A 13,379-nucleotide genomic window follows, 5' to 3' on the forward strand; every position below is an offset into this window, starting at 1 on the left:
TGACGACTGTGTCTCACAAAGCCTTATGCAGCAGAAAATTATTTTTTGCTGCTTTGGCTTAGTGCAAGGAACCTGCTCTGTACTGCAGGGGAACGTACTGATGAAGAGTGTATAAAGACAAATCAAGAATAAACTTGTAAAGAAGCTTAAGCTACGAACCAGAGGGAAAAACCTGATGCATCTATTCTATAGAAAGCCAATCACTAATGCATTTTTCCAGTGTGAGCACCAAATCATGACTACAAAGGTCGTGTTCGTCCTCTCTCTGAAGTTATGGCAATGCTCCCGGTGACTCTGATGGACGCAAGATTAGGCAGAGAAGTGGTGGTCCTAAAACCCTTATCTATTTCTTAACTAGCAGCAGAAGACACTTTATTTTATAAGAAGATGCTGATGGGCAAAATTAGTTTAAAAAATTTTCATGTTTAGTCAGATTTCTGTCAGAAGTTACGGGCTTCGCAATATCTGATCCTAAATAATTGATCTACTTTATATTTTACAGAAGCCTTGAAAGAAATGAGTCCTTTCGCACCTGATAAATGCAAAGGAGACACAGAGCCAAAGCCTGGACTTCTGTAAATACGCTGGTTCAGATAAACTGAGGGTCTGGCACACTCTCTGTGGGATAACTGTGTGAGTTAAGTGGACAGAACTGACGCTGGGATGAACAGGGCTGCAAAGTGGAGGTGCCTTTAAGTTACTGTAGCACTGCAAATTTTCATCATCAGTGGATTTACCATCCTTCTCTCCTCCCCTTGTGTGGAAGCACCAGGCTTTTCTCTACTCTTTCCATAATTCCAAATTCAAAATCTGTGCAGAAATTTTCCTGACATATTTGTTCCATATTCCTGTCCTCATTAATTCAGTTTAAAGGGAGTAAAACATCTGTTTCCAAGTACAGCAGTGTGGTTAGTATGTAGGCCTTTTTTTCATACAAAAGTCACTAAATCTGGCCATTTAACACACAGATTTTATAGAAGCTAGAGTTGGGCTGTGCAAAGTTCACCTCATTAAAAACAAACCCAAACCAAATAAAAGCAGAGAATAATAGCATAAAAAATGTGGGCCAGGAATGTTAGAGAGTATGTATCAGGAACTGGTAAGAAATGAAGAGGAAAGTACAGATATATCCACATATATTCAAAGATTCTTGTTTTTTTCCGCAAGTAAGGTTGACATGCTTGTGGAGTGCCTACAGAAAGGGAACATTAGTATAGAACACAGTGTTAGGATTACTATGACAGCTGCCCTAATTCGTTAGAAAATATAATGAGTTCAAGCCTGTATTAGAAGATACTGAGTAAATTCAGCCTAGATAAAATGTTCGAACACAACAAATAATTTTTTCACGCTTCGGCTGTTAGTTGGCCATGAGAGACATTCTAAATTGTCTTGATTTTGATATATCTTTCTAAAAAACTCACCCTTTTTCACTATATTAAGATAGGTACCAACATTCACTCATCAATAGTGGAAATACTGACTTTGAAAAAACTAAATCCGTGTTTACTCAGCATTAAAGAAAAGACTTTGCTTTAAAACATAAACCTTTTATCTCTCCTATTTCCCTCTTATATGATGTTTTGTATACTTCTTTTCTTTTTCCAATGTTCTTTGGGATACTGATCATAACTTAGCAACTTCATTATTTCTGTGGCACAAGATCGTCTTGGTAACATTTATGAGAATAAAACATGGTTGCCATAGGAAGTTGACTTAATGGTTTAGTTCTTAATAAATGAACGATTTTCTTGATCAGAGAGCTAAATGACAGAGAGTTTCTCCCATTTCGGAAACATGCCCAGGGACAAATACCATTATATTGTGATTCACAGACTTCTGTTTTTGAAGATATCAAAATACATCCCACATACTGTGAACATCGAATTTCACTGTTACTGGAAGTTTGTCATCTGTTTTGGTTAATGTATCCTTGTCAGTGTAATAATCAAAACATGTATCTATCCGACATGCTGGTTTCTATTGAAGCTTAGACTTGGGACTTTCTACAACCCTAAGGCTGAGATAAAGGACCTTCCTTATTTCATAACTGACCTGGAAATAAGCTTTTAGGAGGCTCCTGCATTAGCCGATGGATGGAGACATGGTCACACCTGATAAGTCTATTTGTAACATAGATTCAGGCATAGATTGAGGGAAACAAGGTGGATAAGATATGTATTACGGAAGAACGTTCCTTGGGGTTCCCAATTAAGAAGGAGGAAGCTCTCAAGGGCAGAATTGGTAGGATTCAGGGCCTTGCTGCTGGGCATATTTGCCTTTGTCAGAAATGGAAGAGCCTGTTCATCACTTGTAAATTGCTCTCCCTCGGTGCCATCTGCTTCTTCTCTTGTTAGGAATTTGGTTTTAAGTATTCATTATAATGTAGCTAACTGCAGACCCAAATTCTGCCCAAGCTGAAAAAGCTGCAAGTCAGGCTAGCGTGCGGAGCCTGCCACATTCCTGAATCTCTGATTCAGGCTTGCAAGTTTGTCATCAAGTTTGAAATTGAAACCAGAGGAGCCAGCAGCAAGCCCTGTGCTCATAAATCAGCTGATAATGGGTGAATTGTTCTGTGCCTTCCCCTGAAGAGGAAAGCAAAACTCAGTGCAAAAGTACTCATGGCAACTAGGAGAGCTGAGGTCCAGGCAAGCCTGGCGAAACTACGTGCGGCTACATGAATATGACACGTACTGGCAAAGGAATTAAATGGGGATTTTGGTTATTTGCAGTAACCGATTCTTTTCTTATTACAACAGTACCAATAAGTTACAGTGGGATTTACAGCCAACTTTGATTCCAAGTAATGAATTTCCATAAAAGAAATGGGCACAATACATCAGTGTGTGATCTGTGACAAGGTCTCCTTTGTGCTTCGTTTGTTTGATATCTGCTGCCACTAGAGGGAGGTACCAAATTGACCACAAAATTATGTCTTGAAAAATAGTTTCCAGGTCATTAACGAAGTATGGGCCAACATTTGCTGCTGGGATTCTACGGGAAATCTGGAAAAAATGGCAGATTAATTTCCTCTGGATGTACACCAGTGTCACTGAGAATAGAACTTGGATCTGAATGCTTAGATGAAAACTAATTAGAAATACAGTAACGTTTTGAATCGCAGGCTTGAAAAACAGGTCATCTTGGACTTGAAAGCTGAGTGTTGCGTTCAAAGAGCTACACTAGAAATGTTTACATCAGAGACACCACCTCCAGCACAGGAGAAGCTGTCTGAGGGGACTGCTCAGGAGATTTATTGCTGCATAGGAAACCTGGACTCCAGAAGTTCATTTCCAGAAGCTGGCATAAAGCTGTAGAAGGGCCTAATGACTAAAGCAATAACTTGGATCAAAGCCATTTATCTGATTTTTTTTTATGGCTTGAATATGGCTAGGAGGAAACCATGTCAGGTATGTAGTATTTAAATATATATTTGAGAGTTGAATCTGCCTAGATAAAATTTTCAAAAGTACCAAAATGAGGTACGCACTGGAGCCCCGTCTTTCTAAATAATGTGAGCTATGAATGTAATTCTTATTGAAAATCAATTGAACTAACTCCTGAGAGCCCAAATTACTTTTGAAAATGGGTTTATATTCCTAAATCATTTGAGATTTTGAAAACACAACCCGACAGATCTAAGTTTGGTGCAAAGTAAAGGGCTTGTCTAATAATCTTGAGTTAAACAGGTTTAGGCCAAGAAGTTCTGTGGAACACATATGCAGGTTTGTAGGGAAGCAAAATCTTCTACTTACAGCAAAATTGCTAAGTGATTGCTCACATTGCTCAGTCTTTGACCAGCAGAAATATCTGGTGAATATGAGTGGAAGAATGACTGTTCATGGCTCTGCACAGCTGTATCCAGTGGGCTTTAGAGCACGGTAACTGGACGTACATCTTTGGTAGAAATGGTTTCCTGCTGTGAATCCTTGTGCTGTGAATCCTTTCCACAGAAGGGATGGATCTGAAGAAATGTTCCCTGTTTGGGTGTAATGCTGTGTTAAAATAGCTATACTGACATGTAGCATCAAAGGCACTTTCTGTCTCCTTAATTAAAATGACTTTTCATCTCTAGAAAAATAACCAGAGAAATTTTTCTTAGTTCTGCCAATAACAGTATAAATAGAACGTTTGTCTAATTGAACAAAAATGCTTAAAAGTTAAAGGGTTTTAGTCATAAATTGGGAATGTTTATCTAGCAGAGTAGGCATTGCTACTGAGGTCAATGGTTTTTCTAAAGAATGCTAAAGAGCAAAGATTAAATATAGTGTGTATTTTCCCAGTGGACTTGACACTGTGTGGTACACAAGATGCACATTTCATTCTTTGTTCAGTCTTCATTACATCTACCTTTAGAATAATTAGGGCTGAGTCATGTTGTTATCACATCTCAGGAGTTTCATTAATTTTAATGGTCTGGATTCTTTACATGTCCAATGCTACAAAGTAAGTGCCAAGGTCTAGAAATTTCCAGCCAGTTCCAGGGTACGTCGGAATCACAAAAGGTTTCAGTGGTTCAGGCCTGGATCTGCCCTAAGACTTTGTTCAGAATGTTTGACTGTATTGCAATACATTGTGACAATCTGATTTTTTTTCTTTACCAGTGTCATAAAAGGCTCAAATGCCATTGTCTGCTGCAAGTGTTTTGAAATTGATACCACCCATCATAAGGATCCAAAAGTGTTTGTTAATTCCATTGTTCTTGAGTTTTGAAATAACGGAGAGGAAGAAAAAGAATTGTGATCACATCAATGTGATGGTGGATAAATGTAGCCCAGTTTGCAAAATGTCTGAAATTTGACTTTTGCTGGAAATTTTCTAGGGTTAGAGTTGTCTTTTCGCCGGTTAAGTGTTTGCAATATGTATTTCTGTCAGCTAAAACCCTAATACAGATGCAGTTGTAGCAGCAAAACAGTTATTGTGGTGGAGTTTATAATAAATTCAGGGAAGTGAATTAAGTAACTTAGCACTTTTGAAGGATTTTTTGAAACAGCAGATGATTAGTTGGAATCACAGATCATTTCTTGTGTAAGTCCAGAGAGTGTCTCTGAAGCCCATAAATGTTCATCTACTACATCACCACAGATTTTGGTTATGTACAGTGAGCACTGCGTTTCAGGAGAGATGGTATAGGACCAACATACATTAGTGGCAAATTTGTTTGGCTGTCATGGAGCTGAAGTTAATTTTATAAAACTATGCTCTAAAAAGACAGAGATTCTAGGTGGCAACCTTACAATAAAATCTGTGTACTATGCCATGCAGAAATCCACTTACTAAGAGGATTCTCCCTATAAGCACAAATATAAGCCACATATTTTAGGGTCAAGGCTGCAGTCCCTCCAATGAAATGCTGAGCACATCTGATATTGAGAAAAGGATTGTGTTGTGATAATACAAAATGAAATCGACTCTGTTCAGTTTCTACAACTAGAAGAGAGAATAGCTCTGTTGTCCTTCCAACTAAGGCTCATGTAATATTTAAAAATAAAATTATGTACAAAAATAACAGCAATAATCTAAAAATGTAAGGAGGAAGTTAGCATCAAGCAGTATAAGATAAGTGGTCATGATCACATAATATATCCAGAATCACAAACATGATCCTAAGACACTGAAGTGATTGACGTTTCATAGTTTGTGTTTGGTTGTGTTTATTTTCGATAGCAACTAATAATTTACTGGATTTCAAACTGGCTTTTATGTTGTTTGGCAGCCGCTGCTTGAAGCCCATGCGCAGCGGGCACTGACATGCCAGCGAGATACACAGCCCGCTGTGGGCTCTGTGTGTGTCCACAGGCAGCTGACGGAGACAGGAACCTGCTACAGTTCTTGTAGACACACAACTAGAAGCAAGTGCGTGTCTCTTAACCAACTCGTCATTCACAATTGGAACACTCTGCATTTTAAGGAAACATTAATACCTTATTCTAGCAATAGTTCACCAAGTTTAAGTGAACCTCTTGGAGATGTTAAAAGAAAAACATGGCTACTAATTTAAAGTACAAAACATAAGCAGGAATATTTTGCAAGAAGTCAGTGAGTCATATTTTCCTCATAAAATTGTTGAAACCATCATGCCCAGAAACAATTAAATATGTGACTAGGGCTGGAAAAGTTTAGCTATAAACACAAACAGACACCAGCTTTTTGTTTGCAGAGGATGAAGGTCATTTGGCTTGAGGAATATCCTAATACCAACAGAGACAAAGCAGAACATGCAGTTTGTACTCATGGCTGCGTAGAAGCTCAAATATTTGGCCCTACATGCCTGGATACTTGTTAACACTGATGGTCAGATGCTAATAGTCCATTATGGCAAGTCATTGGCACATCGTTGAAATAGGAACAACCATATTCCTTTAATTTGAGAAAAACACTCTTTTGCGTTATAATAAAAATACATTTCTGAGACCCAAAATCTTGATCTTACGAAACTGCACATATGAAGAAGTTGGAGTAGATTAGTATCTGGCAGTTCGGAGCTCAGTTTAAGTCTACCAGACATTATAAGACCTTTTCAAGACTTCCTGGTTTTTTCTATTAGTTTGGTGTTTCTATTGCCCCTGGAAATAGACTCCTGCAGTTTGGGCTGATATTTTTGTGCTTTACCTACGCCAGCCCCTAGCTAGTTACACGTTCAGGTTCTGTGCTCCTGGGGAAGATTCAAAGTGCGGAAGCGCCTCTGTCCCCCCGGGTATAACCCCTGTCGTTCTGAGGGCTGGAGACATTGGCCTGCACAGCAGAGGTTACAGGTTGGAAGACAGATTTGAACTCGCCTTTGTTGGGGTCCTTATCTGGGTTATTTCTAGCCTAAAGGGAGAGTTACATTTGAGATGTGCCCAGATGCTTTTTCTCAGGGGCAGTTCTAATGTAGCTCAGCACTTTTATACAGACACTCTGGCTAGCAAACCCCTCTGTTTAAACAACCGCATTTATAAATCATTCTTACAAATAAAATGTTGTCTTGACATCCTACTTATGGTCTTCTACTCAGACGTGTGAAATGAGCTGTAAGATTTCTAGGTTGCTACAAAAAAATATATCTGCAGGTGTGTACCAAGAGGTATCTGACTTTGTCGACATTAATTCAGCGTAGGAAAGATAACCTCTTCAATGGTGCTTTCCTAACATGATTTAGATTCTCCTCAGTCTTACAGGAGGGAACTGCGAAAATGTGCTTGTGAATTGCTTTTGAATGTAGCTCCGTGTTACAGCAGAACATGACACAGTCAGTGGCCTTGAAGACTGAGATTTGTGCAGTGAAAAAAACAAAGCAAACAAACAACTCATGAGAAATTTTAAATGCTTACGGCTATGCACAAGTGAGGTCCAATTCATCTCTCATTTCGACTCATTTGCAACTGTGTATCTTCTTGAAGTCCAGAATTATATTTCATTTAAAAAAACCCGAAACCCACGTGTGGCAACAGAGTCAAGTCTAGGCAATTTAAACAATTTATTTATTTCACCAACTGAGTTTTGGGGAGGTCTGTACATTTCCAGCTTCTGTACATTTCCAGCTTCTGCACATCTAGAGTTCAGTACCACAAATTTGTACTTCGAGTGTCTTCTCACCATTTTCCACTTTCTGTTCCCTGTTAAGGGTCTGCCTGGTTTTGTTTCTTTCATATTTATATGCTTCAAAGGCTTTCAGGCTCATGCTATGCAGGCTTTAGGAGTCCTATAAAATTAGACAAGGTTTTCCTGCACTTTCTTCCTCCCTCTTACTCGTGAACTAACTTGCCCAGGTTAGAGAACCGAAGAATAGATCCTGGGAATCTGGCTTAGCCTTGATGAGGGATGTGGTCAATAACCATGAGGCTATTCCTTTTATTTCTTCCTTTAACAGCTTGTTATGCAACTACATTTTTCAGTAAGTTACATGTTTTTTTCAGTCTAATGATCCTTTTGATGGGGTGACTGTTCACAGGCTCATAGGCATCTGAAAACTAGAGGAAAGAATGGAAAATATTTCGAAACTTCAGCTGTGTTGTGATGCAAGTACAATCTCTGAATAAGGGTGTTAAGGAGGAATACTTTCAAAGCAAGAAAACATAAGTGCTGTAGATTTTGATTAAAAGGTGACTAAGATACGCCTAAATTTTTGCACGTAACAGATTTTTATTGATACTGCTGAGGCTATGGAGACACGTGGACTTGGATGCACTGCGATACAAAATACCTAGCCATGCCCAACACTTCTTTTGACAAACCAGGTAGCTTGCAAAGCAAGTAGCTGTTTGACTCAACTTTATAATTTTCACATCTTGCTCTAAAATCTTTTGTCTATTTTTCACAGTTCATGAGCTTGGCACAGCCTGTAGAACAGGCAAAGAAATGGGAGTCTGAGAGCTCAGCCCAGGGAACCGACTGAGTGGCTTCTGCTGAAACAGCCAGGTCTCAGTGCAGGATCTCTGCTTGTGGAAATCCGTGACTTCTGTTACTGCTTTGGTAGATAATGACACCTAAAGCATAGTCACTTACAGTGTACTTGTAGACTAACTCAGAATTAGCAAAACGCTCTCAAGTCTTACCCCCTCGGGAAGTCTAGTTCAACCATTCAGGTCTTTATATGCAGTCTAGAAGAGCATTTAGTTGAATTGCTCTCCAAGTTAGTGGCAGAGCCAGGAAAAGAGTCTTATCCTGACATTTCTGGGTTCCTAGTCTGATTAATTGTAGCCATGCTGCTGGGATAATGTCAGGCCTAGGGGCTGAGTGCCCATGTTTCTTTCCAGTATCTGCACTGATAGAGTAAGAGCTCACTGTTCTTCAGAGCACATTCTATAATGTAGAACAAACTTCTGCATGGAGCATCTCCATGTAAAGCTCTTTATTGGAATTTGTACTTCTCTCTACAAATAGATACTCCAGCTTTTTGTTTTACTCAGTTTTACTCAGTTGTGGTGTTTACATTACACCAGCTTGCGGGGGGAAGGAGGGGAATTTTTCTGTATATTAACTGTCTGGGTGATTTTCTACAGCTGCTTTGAAGGATATGTCTGTTACTTATATTGTAACTTGGATTCTATAGACATATGGCAGAGAACACAATTCTCCAGAAAGCAAAAGAGGTTGACTGATGGAAAACAGAAGAGAGCAATCCAAGAGAAATCCTGCCAGAGGAGGAGCATGAACTTGAAATTTACTGTTGAAACCAGACTTCTGCCTTGAGCTTAAGTACCACTCTCAGCCAATTCTACCACTGACTTCAGTGTGGCTCTGCACAGATACAAGGAACTGCTTTTTGGACCTGACTAAGTCTGGAGTTTAAGTATTGCTCTGGCATCCATACTGATTTGGAAATACACTGGTTGGCTTGAACTCCTTAAGCAGTGGGACAATTACAGGGTTTTTAAAAAATCAGAAGATTAGAGAGCTGGTGAATTGAGGCTGTTCTGGCTTTTACATAGCGAGTTTGTAAAATCAATCAGAAATTGAAGAAGGCATGAGAGATTTCATTTTAGACTGTTCAGCCCCTTATTAATTGTATCGTGGATGGCAACAGAGGAAATGCATATAGCAGACAAGTCTTTTTTTTCTATTTAATCTACTGTCTGTTATTCTGACTTTCCACTTCCATGCAGCTCAGCATTTGCAGCAGCACAAGTCTAAGCCTGAATTGCCAAGAAGGTTTTGACTCATCTGTTTTTCTGTTTATTTCAGAAGCCGATAACCTTACTGACTGGCAATCATGTCGGTCAAACTCACATTTGTCTCTCCTGGTGATGGGGGTGGTATCAGCAGGAGTTGTTCCTTCACTGGATTCAGCACCATGCAAAGCAGAAAATTAGCGTAAGTAACACAAAAAGAAAAGCACCTGATCGTTTGGGCAACCGACATTAGGTACCGTGAATGTATTTTTTCACTTAAGGCATCTGTGTGTATAATAGAAGTTGTTCCTCATTGCGTGTCGTCATGGTTCACTGATAAATAGCTTTACTTCACACCATACTATGGTTCTGCTATACACACTGTAGTTGAGAGGTGGCTGGATTTCAGAGGTTGTGTGTCAGACTGTTCAGAGTGTCCATTCCTGCTAGAAAAATGAAGGCTTGTGACCCTTCCTGCTAGCAGCCAAATAGTAACTGGTGTTTTCTGACTAAATCCTTCCGAACAGTTCTAGTTCTTCAAAATCTCACAGACCTTTAAAAAGATGAATCCTGGCAAAACATGGAGCAGGACCCAGCTCAAGTTCTCCTGGAGTTATTTAAGTGGAGCAGAGTTACATGAGCGGAAGGGCTGCGTCTGGCAATGCCACAAGGGAGAGGAGGGGAGGAACACAAACAGGCCAAGAAGGCCACTGCAAATTAGCTGCTACCAGTAGCAAGTCTATAGTACAGCTGAGGTTGCAGTCGAGTCTTCCAGCTTTCAGTCGATCTCCGTAATTGCTAAGCCATCCTGTAATGTTTTTTCCCTTTTTGCTTATCATAAGTTGTTGTGTGGTATTGCTCTATGTAGATAGCTGTGCAGCTTTTCCACTAGAAGTATTCGCGTTCTTTTTCTGGATTTAGTGATCCCTGTATAGCCTGTCAAGTGCTTTTAGAAAATATGATATATAAATGGAAAATTAATCTCTGACTGCCAGTGCATGCTGGAATAAAAACAAAGTGAATCATTTAGCAGTATCATATAGACCTATTGGAAAGTAGGCCTCTAAAAGTATTGTACTCAAAAAATCATATTGAGAATCAGCAAAATACCTGACTTATGTCATAAATATGTCTTCAAAAAAACAAATGACTGACTTAATTTTCTAGTTAAACACAGCATGGTAAAGTATGAACAAAAATGAAATTCCAGGATGATTGTGATGGAACCAAGAAGTCTTCACATTTGAATAATTTTGTTGTGGAAGCTGAAAAATAATATCACACCTAGCAAAGATCGGACATCTAAAATCACACCAATAGCTAATATCTTGAGAAAAACGGTCAATAAATTATATAAACGGAGTTGAACTCAAGTACATAGTGGGAGTTCTAGCAGGTAAAGGATCTACCAGGAAAAGAGTTGAACAGCTGTTTCTGCAACAAATGCACAGTCCAGCAGGATAAGAGTGCTCCAAACAGAGAGTCCATATATCCCTGAAGATTATTCTGTTACTTTTAGCTGCAAAGGTTTTCTAACCAAATGCCTCTCTTTGTGCATTTTTATGATGTTGCTTTTCATTATTTAAGTGTTTAGACAGAGAGTTCTGTTCAGGAATCACCGCAATGAGGGAAATTTGTGTACTTAGCTAATCAGTCACAGCCCACTGAACACCCAAGAGCCTTCCCCAGCACAGTGAAGAAATTCTTTAATCATCCTTTCCTAACTTATTTCTCCCTCAGGCACTGTTGCAAAACACAGCAAGAGATTGCAGGGGCCCTATGCCACGTCTGTCCAAAGGATGACACACGAGTCAGGTCCACATGGAGATTCTTAAGCAGATGCTAAATACGCTTTTGTATTTCTTTAGCAACTTCACTTTGAGGCTCCCAGTCAGACACACTACTTCATTTTTCCTCAGAAAGGTCTCCACAGGAAGTAAACGTTGTTACTGTTATCTCTAAAGTGGGAAATCTGATACTTAATTTATTAAGTTCACAAGGGAAAGCAGCAGAGCATCTAGCTTTTAGCTGCTGTTCCTAAAGGCCCATGTCAGCCACTTTGCTGTGGAATGTATGAAAATGAGATTCTTAACATCAGTGCACTGAGTATGGATGGGCCACATGAGTCAGTAGGAGATACTGAGGTAAACAGCGAGTTTTAAATCCCAGCCTGTCCATACGCAGCGCTTGGATGCTGTGCTTTAACCGAAGGGAAACCATTTCCTGAATTTAGGATTTGCAATCCAAAACTCTGAAGGTAAATATCAAAATCTTTTCCTTTCAAAAAATAAACAAACCCCAGGAGTAATTTGGTCTTTTTCATTTCAAAAGATAGAATTATCTTATATCTTCCATATGATATCTTGCTAATTAGAGTACTCATCTAAAGCATGGAACTGGATGCTATTTCCTTCTTTGCATAAAAGAATTTTGAGTGATGATCCTTCTAGGAGACTCTTTCGACTGCTGTTACTGGCTGGACTGTCCCTTCCAGTATTATGCCTGTTGAAACCCTCTCACTTTGTGTGGAATACTCAAAGATTCATAATCTTACAAAATAAAACAATATTAATATAGGTTTCTAACTTAACAGTGATGCTCTTCATTATATGTAACCTGAGCTCCAAATGATTTGCTTAATTAATACTTTACATTAAGCCATCCTAAAAAACTAAAATAATCATTGGGCTGAAGAAATTAAATATCAAGTAATGGTTGGCAACACTTAATTTTATCAGATTTTTTGCAGATTATGTGTTAAAAATGGAGCTAAGTAGAAATTTAGCATTAGGATAATTACAGTAGTTACTTGAAGGTTTCTATAATAGGACTGGGAACAGCTCTCAGGTGTGCTGGGCCTAGGATTTAATCACCAAGCTCAATAATCTCATTAGGCCTTCAGTCACATGCCTAGAACTCAAAACAGCCAGTGCCTAAGTACTAAGCCTGTTGAAGTTGATCATTTCTCCAGGTGAGCTGAATTTAGGACGGGGATTGCAGGGAGGGTGAGAAGCTTCTCTGAGAGTGCCCAGCTGTCTTGGTGGAATGGGCAACTTCTGTGTGTAATGTTGGTTTAGGGGGGTGACTTACAGAGAGTATTAACAAAACTATATAAAAATAAGTAAGACTTAAAGGAGTATACAGACAGAGGTAAGCCAAGCAGAAGTCTGACAATGTGAAAGAATTGTTTGCAGAGAGTTTGGTTTATGGTTTAAATGGCGTAGATATAATTAATGGCTTTGGGTGTTCTAACTCTTTAGGTTAGCACAAAAAGTCCTGTGTGGGGACTTCTGTTAGAAACAGTATTTAATGTTGGTTTTGCAGGTGCTTTTAAGAGTAAGTGAGGTGTTAGCCACTGGAAAAAAAAAAAAAAAACAACTTGATAATTATATATTTTATGCAAGGTGGGTTTGGTAGCTTGCTTTTCTCAAACATGGTAGGGCTCTAAGACATCATTTAAATGAATGGTGAGTGCAGGCAAAGTAATAGCAATTTCTAAAGGCTTTTTATGTTATCTTTATCAGTTAGACCTTGAGCAGATCAAAAGTTTGTTGCCTCATTTTCCTGAATTGCAGGTGAGAGTCAGAATGGGAATGTGCTTGTCCTGCAGCATGGCTCACTTGACTAGTTCTGCAGTTGACCCGACTGGTGTGAATGTGCGCACAGAAGCAGAGCCTGAGTGAGCTGCTGTGCGTGTCTGCTGAGATAATTGCTAGCAGTATGAAAATGAACTTGTTATTAGCCTGTTATGAAAATGAGCTTTTCTTTTTCTTGCTCAGTGCCTGC

The 13,379-nt window shown here is 39.2% G+C and overlaps 1 protein-coding gene across 11 annotated transcripts in view; it reads left to right on the forward strand.

Moving 5' to 3' along the window:
* RIPOR3 (RIPOR family member 3) overlaps positions 1 to 13,379 on the forward strand; it is a 52,262-nt gene that overhangs the window by 10,958 nt on the left and 27,925 nt on the right. For 5 of the 11 annotated variants that reach the window (XM_065645910.1, XM_065645908.1, XM_065645906.1 and 2 more), the window contains one exon: positions 9,667 to 9,795. In XM_065645910.1, coding sequence (XP_065501982.1) covers positions 9,695 to 9,795 — 101 coding nt within the window. In that variant the 5' untranslated portion in view covers positions 9,667 to 9,694. Of the gene's footprint in view, positions 1 to 502; positions 634 to 9,666; positions 9,796 to 13,379 lie in introns of those variants that run through there. The other 6 variants (XM_065645907.1, XM_065645903.1, XM_065645904.1 and 3 more) reach the window with 3 other exon arrangements.

This window comes from Caloenas nicobarica, chromosome 15 (assembly GCF_036013445.1).
Source record: "Caloenas nicobarica isolate bCalNic1 chromosome 15, bCalNic1.hap1, whole genome shotgun sequence".
NCBI lineage: Eukaryota > Metazoa > Chordata > Aves > Columbiformes > Columbidae > Caloenas > Caloenas nicobarica.